Source organism: Vanacampus margaritifer, chromosome 1 (assembly GCF_051991255.1).
Source record: "Vanacampus margaritifer isolate UIUO_Vmar chromosome 1, RoL_Vmar_1.0, whole genome shotgun sequence".
Classification (NCBI taxonomy): Eukaryota; Metazoa; Chordata; class Actinopteri; order Syngnathiformes; family Syngnathidae; genus Vanacampus; species Vanacampus margaritifer.
The window spans coordinates 1462264-1489602 of NC_135432.1; the positions used below are offsets into that span (position 1 = coordinate 1462264).

Here is a 27339-nt window from a genome sequence, read left to right on the forward strand (position 1 = left end):
AGCTTTTGTTGTTAGTAAATTGTGAAAATTAATATTGGGGACCATTTGAAAGACATTTTGTGTAAAAGCATCTTATTTATTAGACTCCGAAGTTGTCATTGTGACACCTCAGCTGGTCACAACAAATCATTATCGTCCTGAACATGTTGAAAAGCAACATTAGAATGAACTTGAGCTACCAAATCAGATTCAATTAGAATTCAGGAAACTGAAGAAAAAAATTTGCTGCTAGTCATCATTGTCTCTCTGTCGAAAGCTTCTGGATTTTCCGTTGTGTGTTTTGTTTTTCTTGAATGAAGTGGCTCCGCCTTCCACTCCCAGTGAGGTAATGATGCGCTCCTTGAACTTGGGTTTGGGTTCCGGCGGCAACTCCGTCACGACAACCTCTTCCTCTCGTATTTGGGGCAACTGCAAGTCCACGTTGGCGCTGAGGAGAAAAAGAGGAGCGAGACCAGTTGCTGAAATGAAGCGTGTCAACGTTTGAACATGCCACAAGTAGGAACGGCACACATACTACGGATCCTTCTCCTCCTTGATCTGTTCCCAAGCGCCATACGGGTTCAGTGATTTGGGCCTCTTAGCTTTCACCACCTCTTGCTGTTTTTTCACTTCAGGTTGAGCCGTTGTGATTTGGACCTCCTCTTTCTTCTGCTCCTTAACCTCCTCTTGAGGCATATTGTTGCCCGTTTGAGTTTCTTCTTCTTTTCCTGAAGGTTCCCCTTCTGCGTTTCTTTTCTGAAATAGCCCACAAGGAAGTTTGAATACAAGACTGAAGCAAATTGATGATCTCCATCGGAATGATTCGTACCCTTGCGCTATTTTCTGTGACAACGGACGACAGGTTCGGTTGTTGAGTCACTTGTGTGTCCTGTGACAACGGAGCCTCATTTAAGCCGTCGTCTCCTCCTGAAGTTGTCGGCTCCTCCTGTTGTGCTTTTTCACTGCCAGACGCCAAGATGGATTCTGAGGTCTCATTGGGTCGGAAGTCATTTGGCTTTTCCCATCTGGACTCTGAGAGGTGAGACAAAATAATTGCCTACGTCGTATTTTTTGTTTGCAAAAAATACTTTTTTTGCCGAAATCATCTCCCCGTGATGCAAATGGTTCATTTTTGTGTGCGTTTCCTGAAAAAAATAACTTGGGCGATTATGTTAAGAAATGTGACTGGAGATGAAATGAGCAGACTACTTGCATTGATGTGTGATAGAAATGTGCACATGACGAGATCAAACCTCCTGTTTCTGTGTTGTACCAATATGCGTATCCATCAGGGCTGACAGCTTCCATCCAAGCACTACCTGAAGAGCTCTAGGCAAAAAGAAAGCAGTAAGATCAATTGCACTCTTAAAAAGGCTCATCTAGAATAGCTCAATTATGAAGAAAATAATTATGATTAATGTGGTGATAATTGAAATCACGATTCGCACAATCATTTGTTTTAAAAAATGTTCAAACGTGTGTAAAAGAAAAAGAAAAAAATACATTTCTTTGAAACACTATAATTGTGAAAAAAGGTCATTTTGGGCCAAACAAGATTTATTAAATGAGTCATTAAACAAAAAAAGGTACAAATTTATACATTTAAACAACTAAAAATTACCATCAATAATCTTTTATTTTAAATTACAATTATGCCAATTTTGTAATTTTGGAGTCTAATAATTGAAACTGCAATTGAATTTCGATTAATTGCACAGCTCTCATTTAAAAGCAAAATATCTCGATGTAACCTTGTGCTGTTCATGCTGCACAAAGTCCGAGTTGCCCTGGAAGCCTTCAGGTATGTCCCACTGTGAGTCTGCAGCAAAAAAAACAAAAAACATAGATCCAAGCAGTGAATCTGACAGAAGTACATTTACAACGATAGGACTTTAAACAAACAAACAAAAAACCTACTGATTATTCTCACCTCCAGTTACTGTATTGTAATAGTATGCGTGTCCATCATCTGTCCAGCCTTCAACCCAACACAAACTCTGCGTTCTGTTTTGCTTGCCAGAAGACTTTCTTGGTTTCTTTTGATATTTTTTGCAATGTGGTGGTGGCTCGCACAGTACCAGAGGCGGTGCTTTAGGTTTGGGCAGTACTGTGGTTTGCACAGAAGAACCCGTTGCTGACACAAGAAAATAACTGCAGTCAAGAAAAGAGATCTTTTATGAGCCGTCTGTATTTTCAACACGCTGTTACCTGACTCCATTTCCATCCTTTTTAGGTCATCCTGATATGCCTTCAATGCAGCCTCCTCCATTGCTGCAAATTGTTTCGACATTCGGTCCTCTTGCTTCGCTTTTTGGACGCTCTTCTTTTTGATCTACAGGGGCAGATAGATCAAATGTGGAAAAGTAACAGCTGAGGGTAGCCAATACGAATTTAGATTTATCAGCAGGGTTCTTATCTCTCGTGCCAGCAATGAGGAGGGTGATGCCCAAACTCACATTTTTTTTCTTAGCTGTTCGTTTGCCAACAAAGTTTACCCAAGTGTCACTTGATCCAGTAACCGTTAAAATAGAAGGAAAAAATATAATACCTCGGAAATTTTGGCCGCCACATTTTCTTTGTGATTTTTCCCTCTTTCGTGAAATTCGATGCTCTGCAATGCAAAATAAACATGAAGACTTGTGAGCATCACATGCCCTTGGCAAAAAAATAAACTAAATGAGGCTCGCTTACGGGCTTATTGTCCGCAATCCAACACTTGCAATATTGGCAGAATTTCCTCGGTTGTGACTTCCAGTAATCAGCCCTGAAAAGAAAAGTAAACGGATTAGTATGCTACTCGTTGTAGTCTTGACAGCTATGTGGCTAACGACAAGAATAAAGATTGATATGCTTCCTTGAAAACTACACGTAGCCCAAGGTCATTTTGACCATAAATGTCGAGTATCTCAGAGTGGGTACTTACATTTGATAGAATTTGAGTGTGATTAGAAGGCAGGGTGAGTTAAAACAAAGAAAAACAGACTCGGGCTGTCCCTTGCTGATGACGTCATTACAATACTTCCTCATTTAAACAGTCACATTCTTTTTGGGGCATTACACGGCCAATGGGTAATTAGGTGCAAAAAAAAAAAAAGTTACGCCTCACACTTTCACAAACACAGAACGCAGCCTTTTTCAGAATTTGCCCCGTGATCACTGTCCAGTCTTTATAAAGAAGCCAGAAAACAACTTTTCCAATCTCCCATATGGTCTAGCGGTTAGGATTCCTGGTTTTCACCCAGGCGGCCCGGGTTCGACTCCCGGTATGGGAACACTTTTTCTGTCTCGGTAGAAAATTTTCATTTTGTGTGCCCCGTGAAAGCAAATTATGTGCATGTCAGGTTTTTTTTTTGTTGCTAAAACCTAAAAAATCATAAATTGTCTTAAAATTTTGCAACATTGATTTATCAAAAGCTTTTTTTTTTTTGCTATCCATCAATTTGTCGTGTATAGAGTGGCAAACTGGCAATCATACATTTATATGGCTTCACAGTCATATGAGCCCTCGAAGAACAGCATAATTATAAGCATAATTTGATATCCTGTCGTGGAAGATTGTTGTCGTCATTGTAGTCCAATGTTGCGTCTTGATTAAATCAGCTAATAAACAAAACAACAACAATATTCATTGACATATATCGTGATGTGTGGGCATTGAAGAGAATTGAGGAATTTTGTCCTCTTTGCGTGTTCCAAAAATGAGGATCGGTCTGATGTAAGAAGAATACACCTTTGCAAAAATGATTTTTAATCAATCAGAGATCTCTGGGACATACAAAGCTTCAGATTTCATCACTTGAAAAAACGTGGAATTTCAGAGCGTCGAATGTCCTCCTCTTCCGGGTGTCGGGCGATTTATATAATTTTAGGACCTCCCTCTCTTTCATTTGCAGATTAAACATACCTCAGTAATTTTCCAGAGCAGGTGGCATGAACAAGGTCAGATTTCGGCGTGTGTTTTTTGGGACCAAATATGTTACACAGTTGAAGGATCCACTTTTCCCCATAACAACATCTCACAAACAAGTTGAACCAAATTTACGGTGGCCTTGACTGATGAAGAAAATAATGTGTGTGTGTGTGTGTTTTTTCAAATTCTGATTCGAGGGCTGAATGTGTTTTCGCACAAAGTGCTGAGAAGGAACTTTTTAGACTAAACAGTATGTCCCAGCTTAAGGCCAGGCCATACGAGGTCAACATCATGTGCTCTGCTCAGGACACAAGACACTTCGACAAGGTTAATATGAAAAATTAAAATGTTCATGATGTGTAACAATAGTTGATATATGAAAATAGGTATTAAAAATGTTATAATATCTTTCAGCATACAAATTAATGTTATTATATAACCAACGGTAAAATTATATTTCACGTTGCTCGAGTGGAATTAATACATACACCCGTTTGTGGTTCATTTTGGTGTCAAAGTATCTTCCGATCGCCATGCAAAGATCATGGTAGCCTGGATAGAGTATCAAACCCACAACCTGGCCTGGGTCTTGAGCCTCAACTGCCCTTAACTTCTTCCCATGCATTTTCAATGGTAGTGCTTAAGTTCAATACCGACGCAATATATTTGTGGCCACTGACCGGCGGTGGCACTGCAGGCACTATCTACGGCTCTTTTTTTTAATTGCTTTATTTAAAAAATTTAAACCAAAGGCCAAACATGGCAAACATTAAGCAAACAATCATCATCACACTACACAACAATCTCACAATAACAGTAAAAGAAAAGGCGAAAAAAGGGAGAGTACAAAAATATAAAACGGTATATAAATAGGTTTCGACTTTACACATTTACATGAATGAATATAAAACTTAGCAAAAATAAGCTAAAAGATGAATCAAATAATATTATTTTTCAAATGAATTTTCATAGTTCAAATATCCCACAAAAATATACAGTATTCGGTAAGGAAAGCCCAACTATCTAGAGGGCTCTGGTTTTGGTTGGGGTGCGGGCTGTGACGTCATCACTAAGCGCCCACCATTAACCTATGTACGCCAAAAGTAAGCGCCTGACTCCACGCCCTGTCTTTGCCCCTCTTCAAAAGAAATTCTCCTGTTGCTGGAGTAGAGCAACCGGTTTTTGCATCCAGCTGGCTGCGGGGCTTCGGTGCGCTCGGGCTCCCCATGATCAGCACCATGGCTGGGTCCTCGCACCGCGTTCCGCTCGGCCCGCTGGTTGCTGCCATCGACCAGGGCACCAGCTCCACACGCTTCTTGGTAAGACCAAGCGGCCTCAGCTGCGGCTAACTAGCTCGCTTTTCATGACCGCGCCAGACATTTCTATTTCTTGTCCGTACGTGACACACGAAGGTCTTGGCAATATAGTCTGCTATTTTATTTACACCACAGATGTCAAAGTCAAACTCGGCCCTCCGCGTCAATTTCGCTTGACCTGGGCATGTTCGTACAACGAGTATTACTCCCTCATGCGCCATCTAGTTTCGCAGTCCAAATGTTTACATGAGTAAACAGTAAATATTAATACAACATTTCATTCTTGTGCTGTTTTGGTAGGTGTTCAATTCCAAAACGGCAGAACTCCTGAGCCACCACCAGGTGGAAATAAAACAGAGTTTCCCCAAAGAAGGGTCAGTGTGTGATGATTAAACGATTCACTAAAAAAAACAAAAACAATTCAGCTGCTGTGCAGGAAGGCCTGAATGAATTGTGCTTGTGCTTCTCAGATGGGTGGAGGAAGACCCCAAAGAAATCTTGCAGTCGGTGTACGAGTGCATGGAGCGCACGTGTGAAAAACTCACACAACTCAATATTGACATCACCAATATTAAAGGTAGGCCTCATTGGGACTTTTGCCGTTTCAATTTGCTCATTTATTGAGATTTCTATCTTGCTTGTTTCCAGCGATTGGCGTGACCAACCAAAGGGAAACCACACTTGTTTGGGACAAAGAAACTGGGGAGCCGCTCTACAATGCAATAGGTAATATTTCATTACTAGGGCTGGGTTTTAAAAATTGAATAATTAATATCCAATCGATTTTCCCCTTCGAGCCTGATATCGATTCATAAAACCATGAGTTGATTTTTTTTCCCCCATCACATAAATATATAACAAAATCGAATTTTAAAGGCTGAGTTTTTTTTTTTTTGTATTTTACGGTTTTCTTGGCATTTACTGTTCACATGAATTTAAAAGTATTTTCTTACATTTATGAAAGACCTGACTTGCAATTTAAGACAATTCATAATCTTTTTAATTTTTATTTATTGAATTCATATTCTGAAAATATTTTCATCTCATCCTTGCTAATGCCAATGTTTGTGTAGCACTTAACTGATTTATTTATAACACTAAATAATTTAACCAGTTACTTCCATTGCAAAAATTAATTTGGAATTTAATATTTGTGTGTTTTTAAAAAAAAAAAAATCATGTCGTTGATTAATAATTAATCAATCTTGGTTTGAAGTGAAGTGAATCGAAAAAAATCAAAATGGAATCGATTGAGGAAATTACAATCGATACCCAGCCCTATTCGTCACGCTGTAAAAGTGCCACCTCGGCAAAAAAACTTCTTATTTTCCAGTTTGGCTTGACCTCCGAACTCAATCCACAGTTGAGAGTCTGATCAACAAAACACCAGGGAGGAATAAAAACCACTTGAAGGTGCAACATGTTTCGCTTCCAGTTTCCTTTCAGCCATTCCAATATTTGAAAAAAAAAAAAGAATTGTTACAGCAGCAAGATTCTAAGTTGTAAATTGTAATTTACTAGTAAATTGGTGCAACCCCTCGACCCCTTTTTCCATCACGCAGCATAAAACGGGCCTCCCCATCAGCACTTACTTCAGTGCGGTGAAACTTCGCTGGTTGATGGACAACGTGGACGAAGTTCACAAAGCTGTCCTTTCCCAACGCGCCATGTTTGGCACCGTGGACTCTTGGATTATTTGGGTGAGACATTCGATGCTGGCTGTTTTTATTTTCTGCTTCAAAGAAGTAGCGCATGACTGGGTGAAAATATCCTCCAGTGTTTAACCGGGGGCAAGTCTGGAGGGGTCCACTGCACCGATGTGACCAACGCCAGTCGAACCATGTTGTTCAACATTCACACCATGGACTGGGACCCGGAGCTATGCAAGTATGACACCTACTGGTCACCCGTGTAAATGACGTCACGTTGATGACATTCTACTTTTTCTTGATTCCAATCAGATATTTTGGTATTCCAATGGAGATTCTGCCCCGAGTGAGAAGTTCTTCTGAAATCTACGGCCTCATGGTGAGCCATCGTCACAAATCCTTTTTTTTCTTCTTTTTTTGTGTGTCACGCCGCTTACAAATAACCGAAGCTGAATGCATGAACATTGTCTGAGAAACTCTCGTGGGCATTATTTTGTGTGCCGTTGTCTCTTTTCTCTCACTGGTAGAAAATATGTTGTAGCTGGGTAAGTCTCATTGTAACTCTGCAATTTTCCTCTTCATGCTTAAGTTGCTCACGCTGCTTCTTCTGTGCGTGCTTTTGCTTCTGCTCTGTCCGACAAGCTCATTTCCAATCTCAGAATGCTGAGCTCGTTTGCCGTCCAAATCTTTGGAGAAACAATCACAAAGTATGCCATTTGAATTGAAGGCAAATATACAATGAATTTGGAAATGTGCTGGCGCTTTTTGCTTGTGACTTGCCACTCGCCATCTTGGGCTCCACCCATCGCATGAAAGCTCCTAAATGTCTTGGCTCCTTGAACGCGCCTTAGTGGCTTCAAAGAGTGAAGAAATTGAGCTCATGTCCGCACCGATGCTGGTGGATTGAAAAATGCTGTTTGTGGCATTTTTGGGTGGAAATGAGGGAATATTTTAAGAGGGTTTGGTTTTTAGCATTTTCTGTACCTTGTACTTTTCTTAAACTAACTTTTCAAAGATTCATTGTTAAAATTGAACCTATTATGGAGAAAGCGAGACCCCGTGTGACCTTCACTGTTTTAGTCAATATCACCTTAAGGTGCTTTTGAGACTTCCCAATTTCAGGAAAAAATCCATTCACCTTTGTATTTATTTAATACTGTACATTTTTGTAATTGCGTTTAATATTATAATTCTTAAAAAAATAATATATATTTTTTATAATAATAATTTTATAATAATGAATACATTTTTTGATCCTATTTATTTTCTAACTTCATATTTTTGTCTATGAAGTAGGTGTTATGCTGTTAGAAATGCACATTGGTCAAGCTCCAACATGTTTAAAACAATAAATGACTACAAGCAGACAATGTAGATAAATATAGCGTCATGTTTGAGCTTGCTGACAGGGTGGACATTTTTGGCTAATGCGAATTTCATGTACCTTCATTTTTAAAAACATGAGTCAGTTGGCATGATGACTTGCGCTGTTTTTATTTCTGAAACATTTCGATCCATTTGTATTTGACTACACAAATGATGTTTTGACAATTCCAAAACGGCGTCAATGTAAATATTCTTTGCTGTCGCGCACTCCATTGAAGAAAGACAAAACGATTGTAAACACGAGAGCCTCTTCTCATCATGACAACATTTTAAGGGACACGTGCAAAATGTTCACAATGATTATGAAAATCCAACATCGATGATCATCATCCAAGCGATCCATGCCAAATCACAGCCATCAAAATGGGGGGGGGGGGGGGGACATGAAGCACATTTGAAGAGAATGAGCATTTATGCACATTTTTGGTCACTTCTAAGACCGACAATTGGATTATTTTTGCAATACTTTCATGATGATGATGAGGACGGCAAAGGCACCTTGTAGCGATATGAAAGCATTGCTTTATTACAGCTGTTATTTGACTTAATGTTGTCAAATAATGTCATTGACCTAATTTGGCTAAAATGGTTCTGCATGGTGCACTATAGTTTTGGTTTTTGCAGTAGAGTTGAAACTAATTTTCTTTTACTTTGGTGGTGTTTCATTCAATGTGGTTTACTGTAATTATTATTATTATGTTGCATTTGAGGAAAGTTCGCAAGTGGGATGTTCAAGTTCCCGTACACACTTCCTGGTTTGAAGTCAGACAATTCCGACTTCAAACCAGGAAGTGCGTACGGGAGCGCCCTCTTGAATTTGGAAATTCCACTCGAAGTCGAAAGAAAGAAAAAAAGGAGCCCGACTTCACCGGCCGACTAAAATGTGACGTCACAATACAATGGCGTGAACGGTAAAACATCGTTTGTGAAAGTCGACCGCTTTCTTCATTCCTAAATATTCAACATAACTTCACGCATCTCCCTGCATGGAATTATATGACGAACAACTCGCGTGTATGAAATAAGATAAAAACAATAAATGAAGAAACATTTTGGAGGTCAAAATTGAATAATGAGGAGCAAAATAAAAACCAATTGATCACTATCCGCCATTTTGGTTGTTTACGTTCCCCTCAAACGCTTTTGGGTCAGAACTTGGAAAAACCAACTGCGATGTTTCCGACGTCCGAGCGTCCTCAAATGCAGCATAAGTGACAGCAAATGAACGTCAGTCCACTAAAAGTAATCACATGTGATGGTTTGGCAGAAATCAGGAGCACTTTCCGGCATTCCCATTTCAGGGGTACGTATTTGTCCGTTTGATGCGCTCGCTGATGCCAACTGCTGCACGTTTGACGCTCATGCGTTTGCTTCCCGATTCAGTGTCTTGGAGATCAGTCGGCAGCCTTGGTCGGACAGATGTGCTTCCAGGACGGACAAGCCAAGAACACGTCAGTGCGCGTGCGATGTGGCTGGCAAGGAAAGAAAGAGGTTGAGCAAATGTCATGACTTTGTGTTTGTTTGTTTTGTGTTGCAGGTATGGAACGGGCTGCTTTTTGCTGCGCAACACCGGACCCAAGGTGCGGCGCCGCCACCGAGCTGCTGCAGATGTCTCGGCTTGTAACGTATTCCTGATGGCTAAAACTGCCGTTCCCTTTTGCTAACAGCCGGTCATGTCCGACCACGGCCTCCTGACCACTGTGGCCTACAAACTGGGTCGAGACAAACCCGCCTGCTACGCATTAGAGGTACCCCGCCGGGAATGCAATCCGTGTGTACTCAAAATTGAAATTCAGTCGGACGGCAGCGATATCCACACAAAATCATGAAAAGTACATGAAAACGCTCACACAAGAAAATGACAAGTACGTATACACATGCAATACTATATGTATGTACCGGGCCTTTTGGGCCTGCGGGACTCCGGAGGCAGCTGCCCGGCACCGTCTCCGGGTCAAAGTCACTGAAGTGGTCGGAAAAGCTCCTCGGTGGATGAGATCCGCCCGGAGTTCCTGTCGTGGTTGACACGCCTCTGGATTGGCGTTGGTGGGACCGGAGGGTCGGGATGGGAATTGATAAGATTTTTAAGATTCCGTTTTTGATCCTGTTTAACGATTCGATTCTTTGGGGGGGGGAATGCGAATAAACCTCGATTAGCAGCATCCAGATTTTATGTCTTTCTTGTATCTGTAAACAAGAGACATGTTTAAAAGTAACACGGCCTTACAAACCCAACAGTGACGTTTTAAGAGGTCCATATTGGAGGACTCCTCCATGGGGTCCCCGAAAAGAAAAAACATTTGAAAATAAACATAACTACATAAAAAAAAAAAAGTTTTCTGTAGAAATGTACAAAATACAACCTACATTATTTTGTGACAATAATGTCCAACTCCAGTAACATTTCATCACTCATGAACTGAGCTTTGAAAAACTGCTCCTCCCGCCTCAGTCAAAACAGACGCAGCCGGCAGACGGGAGTGCGACTCCCGTGAGTTGCCTTTGAGCAAAGTCCGAATGTTTGGAAGTGTTGCTTAATGGTTCGTTCTGTACGTCTTTGCACGTTTTGCAGCCTTGAATGGACCCGGATGGTGTGAGATACGGGTTTGAACGTTAACAGTTCCTAACGGCACGTTTCACATGAAGGCAAACTGCCGCTGATGTCGTTGCAATCCGTACCTGGAGCGTTGATAGCAAAGAACGCGTTGGCAATCGTCAACGAAACCCGCATACGATGCCAATAAATGGAAACGCTGGGAGCCGCTTTTCTATTAGTGTGTTCCGACTCTAGAGGGATGGCACGCCTCAGCCTCCCTGGTAAGGTGGATTCAGTTCACACCTCACAGGTGTGCCATGTCAAGATGCATGATGAGTGCACAGGTGTGCCTTAGACTGCCCACACCAAAAGGCTACTGACTGTTCTTTGGGCAGTCTAAGGCACACCTGTGCACTCATCATGCTGTCTAATCAGCATCTTGATGATCTCGGCAAAGGAGAAGTGCTCACTATCACAAATGTAGAACAATATTTGAGAGAAATGCTGATATTGTGAATGTGGAAGAAGCTTTCGATCTTTGAGTTGATCTGATCCAACACAAAAATGTTGCTTTTCCATCTTGGTTGAGTGTATTTGCATATTTTGTCCAACACTGCGTTCTGGCCAGGGTTCCGTAGCCTTTTTTTTTTTTTTTTCTTCCTGGCCAGGGTTCCGTAGCCATCGCAGGAGCTGTGGTCCGTTGGCTGCAGGACAACCTCGGCATCATTGGATCTTCCGACGAGCTTGGTACGTCGTCGATCATATGCTAGCATCGGCGCGCTCGGCGGCTTTGACGATCTACTTGACAACGTTTCCTTTTGTTTCCTGCGCAGAGAAGTTTGCCGCATCAGTCGGGACGTCCTACGGTTGTTATTTCGTTCCCGCCTTCTCGGGCCTTTATGCGCCTTACTGGGAGCCCAGTGCCAGAGGGTAAGACCCAATTTGGAACACGTTAGCGCCAGGGATGCTCCATTATGCAGGAAATATTCATCATGATTAATAAAGTAATAATTGAAATCACGATTAGGACGATGATTATTATTTATTTTTTTTGGTGCAAAACAAGAAAATGTCTAAACGTAAAAAATATTAAGGCAGATAAGATAAGATCCACTGATTGTCACACCCACCTAAGTGGGGCGAAATTCGTTCTCCGCATTTGAGCCATCCACTGAGGGAGCGGTGAGCAGCAGCAGCGCCGCGCTCGGGAATCATGTGGTGATCTAACCTCCCAATTCCAACCCTTAATGCTGAGTGTCAAGCAGAGCGGCAATGGGTCCCATTTTTATAGTCTTTGGTATGACCCGGCCGGGAATTGAACCCATGACCTCCCAGTCTCAGGGCGGACACTGTGCCACTATGCCACTGAGCTGGTTACATTACAGAAATACATTTCTTTGAAACACTATAATTATGCACGTTTCTTTTGGACCAAACAAGATTTATTAAATGAGTTATTTTAACTCCTCTAAACCCCAAAACTTGGAAATACGTTTTAGTACGTCATCCTTCCCTCCCAATAACGTGTTTCCATGTTTTATTTTTATTTAAAAAAGAAAAGAAAAAGTTTTTTATGCAAGGATGCAGCTTCTGACATGAAGAGATGGCTTAAAGCACTGGAAGTTATTACAAAAAACGGCCAGCAGGTGGCAGTAGAGTATAAGATCAGCCAAGTTGCAACGAGCTCATTTCCACACAGTTTGTAACAGATTTGTGAATAATGATGAAACTTAGCTCAATTTTAATGCTAATTGCTGCAAAACGGAAACAAATAGAAAAAAAATCTTGATGAAAGAAGAGACTCTAATCTTTCTTGATAGCAATAGAACACAATATTCTTTGGGTCTTGCAAAATCCGTCCAAATCCAGTCAATCGGCCGGGAGCGAAGGGGGTTGCTTCAGTCAAAATGGCTGCCAGTCAATGAGTTAATAATCTTTTATTTTTATGCCAATCTTGTCATTGTTGAGCGTAATAATTGACATTGGAATTGAATTTCGCTGAATTGCACATCGCCACTTAGCGGCAAACTAACTTTTTTTTGACGCTGACGTTGATGCTGTCTTTGTGTCACAGGGTCATTTGCGGCTTAACGCAATTTACCAATAAGAGGCACCTCGCCTTCGCTGCCTTGGAAGCAGTCTGCTTCCAGACGCGCGAGGTTGGAAAACAAACAAACAAACAAACAAACAAACAAACAAACAAACAAACACGGACTGGGTGTCACTCACAATGAAGTGTCATTTGTTTGCAGATCCTGGACGCCATGAACCAGGACAGCGGCATCCCGCTCACTCAGCTGCAGGTGGACGGTGGGATGACGTCCAACAGGTTGCTGATGCAGCTGCAGGCCGACATACTTTGCATCCCTGTCGGTAAGCCTGACCTTTGACCTCCGCATTTCAATCGGCACTTTTTGACCGCAACATTTTACGCTTGCTCTTGAAACGAATCAATCTTATCAACGCCGCCTTCAAATAATCGCAGAAGCCGAAAAATGGAACCGTTTGCATCATGAGGAGCTGATTTAGGCAAAAAATTTTTTTTTAAAAATGACGTCTGCAATTCTTTTCATCGGGTGACGATAACCGTTTTGTATCTCGGTGGCGTCTTGTGTGAAGGAAGCTTGCAAAGAATCGGGTTTCCTTCATTTGCTCAGTGAAACCGTCCATGCCAGAGACCACCGCTCTGGGCGCAGCGATGGCGGCCGGCGCAGCCGAAGGGGTGAGCGTGTGGAGTTTGAACCCGGACGACTTGAGTGAAGTCACCTCGGAGAAGTTTGAGCCTCAGATCAACCCTGAAGGTAGAATTTGAAACGCCGTCGTCGGATCCACTGCGCAGTCTTTGATATCTCGCTCTCCTTCTTGCGTCAGAGAGCGAGTTCCGGTACGCCCGCTGGAAAAAAGCCGTCCAGAAGTCGATGAACTGGGAGACGACGGAGCTGCCGTCCAACGCAAACGGTAGGCAAGCAGCTCGGCTTCCGTATTTGCGACTTCCGTCCTGTGACGTGACGGCTTGCGCGGCGGCCATCAGGTGACGGCGGCATCTTCTGCAGCGTCCCGCTGGGCTTCTACGTCTTGGGCAGCCTCCTGATGCTGATCGGGGCCAATTACATCGCAGGTTGGTCTCCGCCCGGCTGAGCGTTGGAGCGCTAATCTCTGAAATTCATGAAGACTTTTTTTTTTGTGTCACCTCAAGGTCACAATTAGTCAGCAAGGGCAAAGACCTCCCTGGTGACCCCCCCCCTCCGTCACTCCAGAAGGGCAAACACCGCCAATGAAGGTGACCTTGCCCTTATTGAATTTCTCCTGATGAACATGAACTTTAGCCGCGCATGTTTTGGTACTGATTGCTGAATTGATTTCCTGCCAGGTGGTTGTTGTCCTTGAGCCAGTTTTGTACATAATGCGTTCTGTTTCTTCTTTGTTACCGACACCCTCGTCAAAGTACTTTTCAGTGCACTTTATATGGTTTTTGAATTTGTGGGTACTAAGTCTCTATTTTTTCTTTCTTGGAAAAAAACAACAGAACCACACACAATGTATGAATATATATTGATGTGGAATCTCCACGTTTGTATTCACTTTTGTGATTGCAAAGCAGAAATGAATTAGTTTGTCATGTTGCTCCATAATGTTTCATCGAACGAAAGCACTTGGAGAAAAAATGTAGGTCAATATTTATTGTTGTGTGCAACATTGTCGCTTTGCCCCAAAATGGGTGAAATTTCAGATGGTAGCACGGACAAGTCTTTGTTACTTGTCCTCATTGTGATCCTAAAAGCATAAATAAACTCAAGTCTGACTTATCATCTTTCCTTTGAATTGTCTCATTTGAAGTCCATAGTTGGAAAATGATAGCATCCGGATGATTTAGTAAATATTCGGACAAAAGTGATTTTCTTTTCTTCAGACATCAGGAACATCGTCGTGCCGTCTTCACCTATTCGACATCTTTTATTTTGAAGTACAAAGCAATTTCCCGACGATGGTGATTCTCTTGCATGCTGTGATTCTGATCGTAAGTCATGAAATGTGAAGCCACGCAATTGCACCGGCGCAAATCAATAAATGGATGCTAGAATGAACGGATTAAGTGTCCGGTGCCCTTCAAATTCTATTGTTTGTTGCTCATTTGCATGAGCCGCTCCAGCCGTCCTCAACGCACGCACGTCGTAATCAAGCCAAAATGCAAAAGTCGACGAAGGTTTTCCGAGAAGTCGTAACGGAAGCGAACATACACGGATCGCAATCATCCAATATTTATACAACTAATAAATGTCAAATGTGTGAATTGATGGAGTTTAACCGCCTTCAAATATTGTGTCAAGCCCATCAGGACATTTGACCAGTCAAGGGAAAGTCTTTTTTCCAAACCTTAAATATAGAACAAAACCAAAAGAAGGATTTCAACTCGAGGTTTGACTTTGTGGAACAATTTCAGTCTGGCTGTTTTCCCCGAAGTATGAAAATTGCTAAAGTAAGACCTCTTTTTAAGAATGACAATCAACAGTTACACCAACTTTAGACCAATTTTTCTATTGCCTCAGTTTTCCAAAATTCTTGAGAAGCTTTTCAATTCTCGACTTGAGAAGTTTCTGGACAAGCATCAAATATTAAATGAAGGTCAGAACGCTCTCAGAACTCCAAGAACGACTTCATCAGCATCGAGGCAATAGAAGAGAACACAAATGCTTTGGATCAGAAAAAATATGCTGTTTTTGTTGATTTCAAAAAAGCTTTTGATGCAACCAATCATTCAATCCTACTTAATAAGCTTGAAAAATATGGAATTCGGGAAACGTCTGGACGATTTAATATGTCAAAATGGGGCCATATGCATCTAATAAACGTAATATTTTGTGTGGGGTCCCCCAGGGGTCTGTGCTGGGGCCAAAACTCTTTCATTTGTATATTAATGATATCTTTAATGTACCCCAAGTACTGAAATATATTCTTTTGATGATACCAATATATATTTTTTTATAGTAGTGATAATTCTAATGAACTCATAACTACAATGAACCATGAATTATGTATATTGAAAAAATGGACGGACATAAATAAATGAAGCTTAAATATAAGCAAAACTAAAGCAATGTTGTTTGGTCATGGAGAAATGGATTCTAAATTACAAATAAATATTGCTGGTGTGCCAATTGCAAGTTACTGAAAATCAATTCTTGGGAGTCATAATTGTCTTGAAAAGCCCACGTGTGACACGTAACATCAAAAATCCCCAAAACCCTAGCAACAATTTCAAATCAAATCAGGCAATATCTTGAGTGTTGCACACTTTGTATTTCATCCTGCACCTCGGTTGGTTCTTCCATCGCTTCACATTTTGGATCCACGTTTGGGCAAACGCCGCCCAAAATGCGATGAATCCATAAGTCACGATACAGAAACGTGCTTTGCGTATCGTACCTAAAGTGGCTTTTCTGCCATCATTTGTTTATTCAATCTAAGTTGTTAACATTTCACGATCTTGCGAAATAGGATTCATCGATCATTTTTTAATCATGAAGAGCGTTTCTCACAATTCGAGTTTGTGTTGATACTCGGACAGCATCTGGAGATTTCACGCTAGCGAAAATCACGACGACTCCAAAAAGTTTGTGTGCGTCTGAATGTGGTGTTCAACTATGGAATCATCTCAGTTTACAACACAAAGTATGCAAAAGCATTTATCGATTGAAACGAACGGTCTGCTCGCAAAATATTGAGAATTCCTTGCGTTGAGATGACATCAGTGCTTTCTGTCTGCATAAATACGTGCTTGCTTCTTCTTTACCGTTATCGCTATTTTGTTGATTATCGTTGTTGATTATCGTTTATTTCTGGCATACGCCGTCCTAGCAGTCTTAGTGTTGTTTTCTTCCAATATTTGTGTATTTGAGTTGTTACAATCGTTATTGTTTCTAATGAGAATGCCAGCATGCGAACTCATTCGTATTCTCCATTTTTTCCTTGTTTTTTTAATGACGATTGCTCTCCGGCTGCTTGTTATTATTGAGTCTTAAGGTTAAGTAGCAGAGCATCTTTGACTTTGGAATGTGAGATGCGGCTGGCATTCAAATACCTTTTCTTCTTCTTACTCCCTTTCAGGCACAATTGGACTTTTTCCTTTTGCTGTTGATGTTGTTTTTTTTGTCCTTGTGGAGCTTGACACCGACTGTGTGCTCTGTTGTTGCCTGAAACGAATAAAAGACATGAAATGAAACAAAATCATCTCCGTCCATTTGTATTAAATGAAAAAAGTATAATAGCACAATTATTGGAAATATATATCATAATTGTTACATTGAAAGCATCTTGGCTGCTTGCTGACTTATTTTGTGTTGATCAGGGGCATATATAAGTTTTATTTCTTTCTGTACCGTTTCATTTTTTTAAAGAATGACTTTTAAAAAAAATTGAATATCGTCAGTGGGCTGCCGAGACAGATTGTCGGCTAATGAGAGTAATTCATAAAAATGTCATTATTCATGCTGTATTACTAGTGTTAATCCGATACTAATATCGGGAGAGGCCCTGATAGCGCATTAAAACGGTAGTATCGGCAAGTGCTAACATGCTGATAGCATTATTTCCCACGCTAATTTAAGACTTTGGGTGCGGCATCTCGTGTCTTGCTCGTGCACGACATGCGCTGATGTGTGACGTGAGCCGAGACGTCCGATTGGCCCTTGAATGCTCTTAACCAATGGCAGGGCAGCTTTTTAGGTATCGGCACGGTATCGGCATCAGCCGATGCTGCAAAACTAGGTATCGGAATCGGTATTGGGGGGCCAAAAATGAAAAAACACTATGGATTACAACCTACGAATTTGAATGATAAAGAAAATAAAAATGAGTGTATATTTTACACCAATGGCAAGAACTGATAGAACTTATTAGCATTTACAATATATTAGCATCCTCTGGTATTTGTTGCATCCATTTGGCCTTCAAATTGTTTAATTAAAATGTATTTATTCAGATGTATGAATGAATCAAATGTAATAATGTAATAAAGTTAGTCGGTGTTAACCTCTCTTCTTCCTCTGTCACTTTGACAAGTCAAGCCACAATAGTTGAGCCAAGCCTGTCTTGTGACTCCTGAACTTGGAACTGGGCCAGAATAAATCATAAACAAGGAAGTAGTCAGCTGTGGCAAAGTCACTTGCCGCCAGGAATAAGCCAAAGCGGACTGCTTGAGTGCAAAGGTGAGCGCAGAAGGGAAAAATGTCCCGTAGCGAGCCTGAAACGTGTCGTCGTCGTTGCTGTTGATGTTCATTTGATGCTGTGACTTTAGTTTGGTTGGATCCGGGACAGGTTCATCGCTGCAGATGAGTAACCAGCTCAGTCAGGTATTTCAATCAATACAAACTGATCACGCAGCCACAAAATGTTTCATAGGAAGAACAATGCTTTTTTTTTTTTTTTGGACTTTGTGTGGCCGCCATCTCGATGTCGTGTCCACACAGAATCCTCATGATTCTCGCCATTCGTGGCCGGTGTCATTTGCACATGAAATACTCGTGTGGCTTTCAACTTATTTTTCTTGTGGGCGCTTAGACTGAAGTTTCCCCACGTCCTTAAAAAGCCTTATTTAATCAACTTTTGTTTGCTCGCCAAATTAAAATTCTTTTGCCGTTTAATGTTCTGAGGACGTCTTCAACATTTTTTGGATCCACCGCACGTGCTCATCTAATCTTTTTCTAATCGCTTCATTACTTGCATCATTTCAAATGATTTTGACATGAACAAATATTAACATTTATGAAATGCTTGACTTGAATGTATGTAATAATGTGCTTTTGTTATTTTTAGGTGGAAAATCCCAACCATGTCATGTCCGGGGCGCACCTGCAGAAGAGGAAACGTTTTCTGGACCAAATCCCAGAATACACGGCTCAGACGCTTCCGTATGCGCACCTGCCCTGTCCTGAGCCACACCCGGGTCCGGAGCGTACGTTCACATTATTTCAGTGGCAAATCCAACAGGAAGCCAGAAAGTATGAAGGCGTCGCCCCCGAGTTGCTGAACTTGCAAGACGGGGACGGCGACACGTAAGTGACACGGGTGGCACGGCACCATAACGGCAATATCGCCGTATGAACATCGGGTCCCGATATTCAAAGCAGCACATCTGTTCATTAAAAAGGCCAGGTTCTATTTGTGAAGCTTTAGCACCCTCTGGTGGTTAGTTTATTAGTGCAGTTGTGTTTTACTTAGGCATGTTTTGGCCATGCTGGTCGCTCTCATAAATCAGTCATACCAGCAAAATATGTTTCGACATCTCCTTTTTGTCTGCTTGACTTTTGCGAACACGGCCTTGTGAGCTACACATGGACCAGCATGCTTTGCGCCAAAAGGAGCACATGGCAATCACATGGCTGGCCAAAGCCATTTCTTTGTCACAAAACAATGTTGTCCAAAATGATTTTTTTTTTTAAACAATATTGTGAGTTTTTATGCAGTAATGGGAGCTTTTTTATATCGTCATCCTACCCACATTATCGGGATAATTATCGTATATATTGTTACACTCTAAAAAGAGAATTGTTGAACCAAATTGTACAATTTGAATTGTTGACCTACTTTAAAAAAACTAATAATTTCAATTGGTAACACAGGATGGAATTGAGTTAATCCAAAATTAATATATTACGTTTCATTAATTATGAATTGTTGAACCAAATTGTACAATTTGAATTGTTGACCTACTTTAAAAAAAATAATAACTTCAATTGGTAACACAGGATGGAATTAAGTTAATCCAAAGTGAATATATTACGTTTCATTAATTATGAATTCATTAAACGTAAAATATTCACTTTGGATTAACTTAATTCAATCGTGTGTTACCAGTAGAAGCCATTATTTTTTTAAGTTGGTCAACAATTCGATTTGGATTCTTAAATTGGTTCTACAATTCACTTTTTAGAGTGTACGTCCCTATCTGATCATATGTGACACCAAAGAGACCTGGTCCATTTTTGCGTTCAAATCCTCAACCCAACGAGCAAGGTATAAATAATTGGCTCAATCCCTTTTGGGCCTAGCGTTGGGTTAGCGCATTCACTCTAATAAGGTGACTTTTTTTATAAACCAGCATTTTTAAGCATGTACGGAACTGGTAAAGACAGAAAACCCCCAAAATACACAATTTGAAGTGAATAAATAATCACGTTGTGAAAAATGCCAAATGAACTCCCGAGGCACAGCCGATGATCTTGTTGCTGCGACTGACGTCCTCGTTGCTTGCGAACGCGCCGTCCGCGTGCCTGTCTTGCAGATGTCTTCACATCGCGGCGGCTCAAGGCAGAAGAGCTCTGGTCTACGTGCTCGCTTCCAAAATGGCCGACTACGGCGCCTTAGAGGTGAAGGAGCACAAAGGACAGGTAAGCCGGCTCACCTGATGTCTGCAAAGACAATTCAACAAATGTGGAGCTGCAACGCTCAAAAGGGCCGTTTTGTCAATCAATGACTTTATTTGAGGAGCAACTTTCTCATTTTGTAGAACAATTTTCTTTTTTTGCAAATGATTCCCCGTGACTTTAAGCAAAGGATCTATTAAGCAATAAAAAAAATCTTCTTCTTTTTTCTATAATCAAGTTTTTTTCTTAAATTCACATTGAGTATAGCAAAAAACTGTATTTTATTGTTTATATAAGCAAAGATAAATAGATTTTTTTTTTTTTTTTTAAGAAAAGCTAAGATCTACTGTTATGTAATTTTGAGAACATTCAAAATCAAAACTTGGAACTCTATTGTGAAAACATAAAAAACATTAGAGATATTTTAAATATTTTCTATTAATATAACTATAACCTCCGCAGCATGCCGGCGTACACAAAGAATTTCTTGTTCCGGTTCAGTGAAGAGATTCCTCTCATGAATTAATGTACGACTCAAGCTCAGCATTTCGCATCTTCTCCATCTTTCTTTCCTCATCTCGCCTGCTGAGAAGAATAGTTGTCCGAAATGGAGCTCATGGATGATTGCCGACATTAAGAGTGACTCCTCAACATGTTTAGCCGCAGCGGTAACCAACCAGAGCGTGTTGCTAGCTTGCAGGTGCAACATAATGAGCTTCGAACCCGAGCGCCAAAATATGTTGCCGCGCCTTTGTCTTACGTCCATGAGCGTGTGACGTGACATGTCTGTGTTTGTCCAACATTGAACTGTCTTTGTGTCCATGCTAGGTGTACATGCTATCATGCTAGGTGTTGTCGTTGCTACCTGTTACCTTGTGCCATTTTGACAACGTGGTTATGCCTTGGCACCGGGCGCGGCGCCCGTACCGGTACTCTAGCTTCCAGGTTGGCTTGGAGTCGGAGAGCCCGTTGGCCGAGGGTGGCACGCTACGCCAGCTCCGACCGACAAAGTACCTTACGATAAAGTACGTTAATGGGGCGTAACGTACTTTGTAGATTGGAGCTAGCGTAGCATCCCGTCCTCGGCATTTAGCATATCCAACTAGCATAGACACGTAGCATATGCTGGTAGCATCTATGCCTATCAAAGGCATGTACATCATACATGTCAACCCATAAGGTTTGTCCGTATTTCTTACGGATTTTTAAGTGTTGCAAAAGCATACGGGCGTATTTGGAAATGAATACGGATTTAACTGTTTTCATGAAAATAATAATATTAGTATATATTGCTTACCCTTTTTAAATTTATTTAGTATTTACTGTCGGCTACGTGCTACACGTGTGCATAAGCTCGATTTAAACAACAACCGGTCACAAAATCTCGTCTATCGCGCGAGACTTCTAACAGTTTCCTGACATGCGCAGTTAAGAAATTTGTGTTAGCGCGAAAATTGCGAGTCGTTCGCAGTGGTTGAGAAAATGGGGGACAGGCCGGCCAAAAAAACAAGATACACCCGACGTTTTCGTTCGGAATGGACGGATTTATTTAAGGTAAAGAGTATGCATCATGTTGGCTTTGTTGACGGGACATTAAGGTTGCGGCATCTGGCATTTACGATGTCAAAGAACATTTGAAATCAAAGTTGCACGAGAGAAATGTGAAGCAACAAAAAAGTCAACCGTCCCTGTGATATTTAGAAATCTGTTTTTTCTTTGTGCAATAAAATGTCATTTGGAACAAGATACTGTCAATGTCTTCATATAAGAAAGAAAGTAAGGTAAGATTAATGTTATTGCATGAAACAGCTTTAGTATTGATAAAACTGACATAAGGATTTTTATGGGAAAATAAGGATTTTATGGGTTTGTAATACAGGTGGGACCAAATTAGGCTTGACATGTATGTGTACATTAACAGCTAGCATGGACACAAGGACAGTTCAAGGTTCAATAGGAGCAAAGACATATTTTTGGCACTCATGGAACCTTCGCCAGTATTTTCCCGCTTTAACGCACGAGTGTCCAGCCCAGCGAAGCTTTTTGGGGACCGCCTCGTGGTTGATTCTCAGCTTTGCTATACAATCTGTTTTGATGAGGCACAAAATGCTCATTTGGCTTCACAAACTCCGGTGAAAAAACAAACAAACAAACACTTCCTTCAAGCCTTAGTTGAGCAGTATCGTCATTGTATTTTCAGATTGTATCGTCTAACACAGAGAGATCAAAGTACAAAAGTGAACATGCATCATTTCCAAGTTTGGGACGCATCGCAACGCAAGTGTGTATTTACAAGTGCAGTATTCCCAAACTCGGGAGATGCAAGCCGTAGTTCTCCTGATTTTCTTTGGCTTGAAGTCAATTTGTCTGAGAAAAAAAAGGTACGGCGAGTCTTGTGCATGCTGCGTGTGCCACGTTGTTTCCTCAGACGCCGCTTCAGATCGCCACCGCCGCCAATCAGCACCTCATCGTCGGCGACCTGCTGCTGCTCGGAGCCAACGTCAACACCGCAGATTGGTTGGGCCGCTCGCCTCTGCACGTGTGCGCTGAGAAAGGATTCCACTTCTGTCTACAGGTTCCCAGTTGACCGTTCCGTTTCTTTGGAAGGGAGGCAAAAGTTACTTTTCTGCTGCATCATGTTTGAGGAACCTTTTTTTTCCCCATACACTGAAAAAAATGACACATTTTCATTTTGAGGAGTGTATGTATTGCTGTATTTAGTACGATTCTGTCTGACTGTCTTGCCCTTGTTTGTCCGTGCCTTTATTGGGAGCGCTGTTCATGTTGTACACGATTTGGCCACTTGGGGGCAGTGTGGTTCCGCGCGTTCTGATACGAGTAGAAGGAAAACGAGCAGAAGGAAAACGTCACATTCAGTGATCCCTAGCGCCATCTAGTGGTAAAAGAATAGCATTAGAAGCACGCAGGAGCAGGCAAACTACGGTGGCTCAGAGAGACCACAGTTTGCAAACCTACCACCAATTCTTATTTTGTGTGAGCAAACGAGCATCTTGAGCATATATTTATATATATATAAACGTTTATGCGATACATTTTTTTTTGCATACTATAGACAACAGTCAGTTCTTAAAATGAAAGTATTATGAGTTCACCGCTAGATGGCGCTAGGGATCACTGAATGTCTTTTTAAGAATTGCCCTGCTAGCTTAATGCTAACTCATAATGGCAGTCACCATTGACGGGCTAACGGGTAGCATGTATAGTTACGTTGTGATCCTGCGTGTCCCCGCAGACGATCCGGAAGACGTTCTCAGGGTGTTTGCAGATGATTAACACAGAAATGCTAAATTTTGATGGTAGGTGTATTTTTTTTTCTCACCACTTGGCCAGAATCCAAATTGGTCTTCTTTCCTCTCGGAGGTCTAACTGCACTTCATGTTGCGGTGTTGTCTCACAACGCGGTTGAAAACGAGTGGAGGAGACTGGCTCACGGTCCCGACGGGTTCGGGGATCGGCACCGGCGGCAGCACCAGCAGAGGGCGCTGCTCCAAAAGAAACACTTTTACGTTGCATGCGTGGAGGCTCTGTTGCTCATGGGCGCCTCCTGTGGGACCAAGGTAACATTTAAACCCCTGGCCGAGTCATTTGGCGAGGGCAGTCGGTGCAAACGAGCAATGCCGTTGAAATCACGACATGGCCGCTTTTCCTTCTCGCAGGACTTGAAAAGCGGACGCACTTGTTGGCACATGGCGGCCGAAGAGGCCAATTGTCAACTGTTGGACGTCTTCCGCAAGCAGCCGACGGCGTTCGGCAGCATCAACCACAAGGTGAAATGAGAGAGCGCGTCTCTCATGACAAAGTGTGAAGAGGGGCCGAAAGGGACAAGATGACCTCTCACACGTTGAGTGGCACTCGTGTATGTGTGAGAGTTGACCCTGAAGGAGGTTGTCCCGCTTGCAGACCTTCAGCGGCAACACGGCGCTGCACATCGTCAGCTCCTTGCAAACGCGTCCCGCTCAGCTGGACGCGCTGAAGATGCTGATGTCAGCGGGAGCCGACCCCGCCGCCAGAAACGCCGACAACGAGGCCCCCTGGCATCTGGCGCCTGCGGGGAGCGACGGTGCGAGGGTAAGGCGGAGGACGGGAAAGGAGATTCCGGCCCAAGTTCCAGCGCACGTTTGAAGCAAATGGCATGAAAATGCGCTTTTCGCACGGGAATCAAACTCTCACCCGCTTGTTCATGATCCTTCCTAATCGGATTCTTTCTCTCCATGTTGAACTTCAGGTGCGTCAGATCCTGAGAGGCGTTGACGCTTGAACCAGAACGGAACACTGTCAGTCAGACGGTCCATCATGTCATAATTTGCCTGGCAAGGCAGATGGTGGTTGTTTCAGTGAAACTCCTCTTTTGGATGTAATACTCAATGAGAACGCATCAATAAATACATGCATGCATACATATCTACACAAATACATAAATACGTTAGGGGTCTCAGGCCAGCACATTTTTTTAATCGGAATTATGACTTTAATAGTTAACTCCCGATTAAACACACATTTTATATCTCTTTCAAATGTACAATAATTTTTCATACTCTTAAAAGCGTGTGTGTGTCTGTGTGTGTGTGTGTGTGTGTGTGTGTGTGTGTGTGTGTGTGGGGGGGGGGTCAATAGAAATTGATACAATAATTTCATAATTCAATTGACTTAAAATGAAAAAGATGCACTGTACGGTGATATTGATTTGTGTTGAGGTTGTTTTTCTGCCACTAGATGGCATCATTGCATTTGTAAGACATTGGTGACAGCTCAGTGCATTTTTCTTTTCATATTAAGAGCTAACGAATCTTTCATTAACATAAAGTAACTTGTGAAATTCTGCACATTTTTAAATTGTAAAATACTTGACTCCAGTCCTCACAAATATTTTATGCATTATTATGACATTTATTACTGTTCATTTTTGACGTGTCTGCTGCGTTGCGACTGGAATTCCCCCAGTAACGCTTTTCCAAGTCAAAGGCGGTCATTAATCATGCGTGAAATTTTTTTGGTGTTTGTTTGTGTGTGTGACAAACAGTGGTACTTATTTTAACATTAATACACATAACACTAAGTGCAAACATTGCACGGAAAACAATTTTTTGTGGGAATCAAACTTGTCAAAGGCTTTAATTGTGATAAATCTACGATTTTTTTTTTTTTTTTTATAAACTTGTCAAAAGACTATTATAGGCCGTGAATATAAAATGAGAAGAGGAGAGTAGTTCCTCTCCTGTTACTTGGAAAACCATAAAAGAAGTTGGTCATGTGACCACATATTTTTGAAGAGACGTCCATTTCGCTCATCCAGTAAAAAAGGGAGAGACATGGCTTCAGAGGTAAGCACATATAAGTTCAAAAAACATTATTTTGCCCTCCAAAATAAAATTCATAAGATTACGTTTTTTTGCTGGCTGTGTTTGAACAATTATAGACAACTTTTGAAAACAGTTCTCACATGTTTTAGTGCGCTAGTAAGCTACATCATGAGTCTATATGGTTAGCATTGTGCTGGCTCAAAACAACTTTTTATTTTCCAAAATGGTGGGCTTGGGGTCATTTGTGCCAAAGGCACAACTTCCCCTTAATTAGGATTATTTTCTCTAGATTACTTTATTGTATTTTATTGTTGTTGTAAAATGTATTCTTACATTTGATCACTAAAAATATGTGCCATTCTTAATTTGTAACCCAAATTCATCATGTCACATGATCCAAAAGGAAGACAGACAAGGTTTCAACTCCTTTTTTTTGACGAGTTGAAACCTATATATATATATATTACGGAAGCGTATTGCATTCACTTGAAAAAAAAAAAAAGTCCTGTTTTTCTAACAAATTTTTGGGGGGGAGCGTTTTTTTTTAAAATAATTTTTTTCCCTGTTTTTTTTGTTTATTTTTTTGTTTATTTTTTTATTTTTTATTATTTTCCTCTGTTTTTCTGACAATTTTTTTTTGGGGAGCTTTGTTTTTTTGAAAAAAAATTTTCCCTGTTTTTTTTAATAATTTTTTTTCTGTTTTTTTAAAAAAATATTTTCCCTAGTATTTCTGACATTTTTTGTGGGTAGCGTTGTGTTTTTGAATATTTTTTTTCCCAGTTTTTTTTTAATTTGTTTTTTTTTTTATCTGTTTTTTTCCCTCTGTTTTTCTGACAAATTTTTTGGGGGGAGCGTTGTTTTTTTGAATAATTTTTTTTTTCTTTTTAAATCTGTTTTTTTTTTTAAATAATTATTTTCCTCTGTTTTTCTGACATTTTTTGGGGGGGAGCGTTGTTTTTTTAAATCATTTTTTTCCCAGTTTTTTTAAAAATATATATATATTTTTTTTAAATCTGTTTTTTTTCCCTCTGTTTTTCTGACAAATTTTTTGGGGGGAGCGTTGTTTTTTTGAATAATCTTTCTTTTTTTAAATCTGTTTTTTTTTAAATAATTATTTTCCTCTGTTTTTCTGACATTTTTTGGGGGGAGCATTGTTTTTTTGAATAATTTTTTTCCCAGTTTTTTTTTTTAATTTGTTTTTTTTTTAAATCAGTTTTTTTTCCCTCTGTTTTTCTGACAAATTTTTTGGGGGGAGCATTGTTTTTTTAAATAATTTTTCTTTTTAAATCTGTTTTTTTTAAATAATTATTTTCCTCTGTTTTTCTGACATTTTTTGGGGGGAGCGTTGTTTTTTTGAATAATTTTTTTCCGTTTTCCAAAAAAAAATCTGTTTTTTTTAAATTATTTTCCTGTTTTTCTGAATATTTTTTTCAGCCTGTTTTTCTGAATATTTTTTTGTCAGAAAAAAAATCTGTAAAACTGAAAAAAATATTCAGAAAAACAGAAAGAAAAAAAAACAAAGCAACCCAAAAAAATTAGTCAGAAAAACTGAGAAAAAGAATAATAAAAAAAAAAACAGGAAAAAATATTTTTAAAAAAACAGATTTTTTTTTTTTTTAAAAAACAGGAAAACAATTATTTAAAAAAACTGAAAAAAAAATATTTAAAAAAAACGGGAAAAAATATTCAAAAAAACAACGCTCCCCCAAAAAAATTAGTCAGAAAAACAGGACTTTTTTTTTCAAGTGAATGCAATACGCTTCCGTATTCATTGGACTTAATGTATTCACTTTGGATTCCTTTTGGATGAATTTAGTTCAAGCAAATTCAAGTGAATGTATTAAATTGAATATGTGCAGGCAGCATTACTGCGCAGGGAA

The 27339-nt window shown here is 40.5% G+C and overlaps 3 protein-coding genes and 1 non-coding gene across 10 annotated transcripts; 3 read left to right on the plus strand and 1 right to left on the minus strand.

Moving 5' to 3' along the window:
• Positions 1–55: 55 nt before the first annotated feature.
• On the minus strand, positions 56–3060 carry wbp4 (WW domain binding protein 4). 2 transcript variants are annotated; one of them, XM_077568984.1, is made up of 10 exons: positions 2903–3060; positions 2671–2743; positions 2528–2590; positions 2188–2311; positions 1910–2086; positions 1731–1798; positions 1233–1308; positions 809–1011; positions 515–735; positions 56–427 (listed from the first exon to the last, which is right to left on the minus strand). In XM_077568984.1, exons 1-10 carry the CDS (start codon positions 3004–3006, stop codon positions 229–231), a joined length of 1308 nt encoding a protein of 435 aa, XP_077425110.1. In that variant the 5' UTR covers positions 3007–3060; the 3' UTR covers positions 56–228. The 2 variants fall into 2 exon arrangements, with proteins under 2 accessions (XP_077425110.1, XP_077425103.1); XM_077568977.1 differs by having other exon boundaries at positions 1910–2113.
• A 119-nt stretch (positions 3061–3179) lies between these two features.
• trnae-uuc (transfer RNA glutamic acid (anticodon UUC)) lies at positions 3180–3251 on the plus strand. The gene has a single exon. It is a non-coding gene; the product is annotated as a tRNA-Glu (tRNA).
• Positions 3252–4966: 1715 nt separating this feature from the next.
• On the plus strand, positions 4967–14582 carry LOC144059988 (glycerol kinase). Of its 3 annotated transcripts, XM_077579034.1 has the most exons (21): positions 4968–5208; positions 5506–5579; positions 5676–5782; positions 5854–5931; positions 6539–6618; positions 6768–6905; positions 6983–7092; positions 7167–7233; positions 7382–7399; positions 9508–9543; positions 9624–9691; positions 9778–9820; positions 9908–9988; positions 11445–11523; positions 11610–11706; positions 12851–12935; positions 13029–13149; positions 13434–13577; positions 13648–13734; positions 13808–13894; positions 13973–14582. In XM_077579034.1, the coding sequence occupies exons 1-21, from the start codon at positions 5116–5118 to the stop codon at positions 13981–13983; spliced, it is 1704 nt and encodes a 567-aa protein (XP_077435160.1). In that variant the 5' UTR covers positions 4968–5115; the 3' UTR covers positions 13984–14582. The 3 variants fall into 3 exon arrangements, with proteins under 3 accessions (XP_077435177.1, XP_077435160.1, XP_077435166.1); XM_077579040.1 differs by lacking the exon at positions 7382–7399 and having other exon boundaries at positions 4969–5208; XM_077579051.1 differs by lacking the exons at positions 13648–13734; positions 13808–13894; positions 13973–14582 and having other exon boundaries at positions 4967–5208; positions 13396–13542.
• A 3336-nt stretch (positions 14583–17918) lies between these two features.
• On the plus strand, positions 17919–24556 carry nfkbiz (nuclear factor of kappa light polypeptide gene enhancer in B-cells inhibitor, zeta). 4 transcript variants are annotated; one of them, XM_077553658.1, is made up of 10 exons: positions 17919–17981; positions 18071–18125; positions 18589–18827; positions 20057–20162; positions 22567–22713; positions 23392–23455; positions 23520–23716; positions 23816–23926; positions 24060–24289; positions 24385–24556. In XM_077553658.1, the coding sequence occupies exons 2-9, from the start codon at positions 18105–18107 to the stop codon at positions 24279–24281; spliced, it is 1107 nt and encodes a 368-aa protein (XP_077409784.1). In that variant the 5' UTR covers positions 17919–17981; positions 18071–18104; the 3' UTR covers positions 24282–24289; positions 24385–24556. The 4 variants fall into 4 exon arrangements, with proteins under 4 accessions (XP_077409784.1, XP_077409775.1, XP_077409790.1 ...); XM_077553649.1 differs by having other exon boundaries at positions 17934–18125; XM_077553664.1 differs by having other exon boundaries at positions 17934–18125; positions 24060–24227.
• Positions 24557–27339: the final 2783 nt, after the last annotated feature.

Bases quoted from the DNA above. Each gene is read 5' to 3' on its own strand.
- wbp4 (XM_077568977.1), bottom strand. From the start codon at position 3,006: ATGAGGAAGTATTGTAATGACGTCATCAGCAAGGGACAGCCCGAGTCT. The intron at 2,114-2,187 runs GTAACAGCGTGT...TTCTTGTGTCAG, and splicing joins AAGGATGGAAATGGAGTCAG to CAACGGGTTCTTCTGTGCAA. The intron at 736-808 runs GTACGAATCATT...GGGCTATTTCAG, and splicing joins TCACAGAAAATAGCGCAAGG to AAAAGAAACGCAGAAGGGGA.
- nfkbiz (XM_077553658.1), top strand. From the start codon at position 18,105: ATGAGTAACCAGCTCAGTCAG. The intron at 18,828-20,056 runs GTAAGTGACACG...CCTGTCTTGCAG, and splicing joins CAAGACGGGGACGGCGACAC to ATGTCTTCACATCGCGGCGG. The intron at 23,717-23,815 runs GTAACATTTAAA...TCCTTCTCGCAG, and splicing joins GCGCCTCCTGTGGGACCAAG to GACTTGAAAAGCGGACGCAC.
- LOC144059988 (XM_077579034.1), top strand. From the start codon at position 5,116: ATGATCAGCACCATGGCTGGGTCCTCGCACCGCGTTCCGCTCGGCCCG. The intron at 5,932-6,538 runs GTAATATTTCAT...CTTATTTTCCAG, and splicing joins GCCGCTCTACAATGCAATAG to TTTGGCTTGACCTCCGAACT. The intron at 7,093-7,166 runs GTATGACACCTA...GATTCCAATCAG, and splicing joins TGGGACCCGGAGCTATGCAA to ATATTTTGGTATTCCAATGG.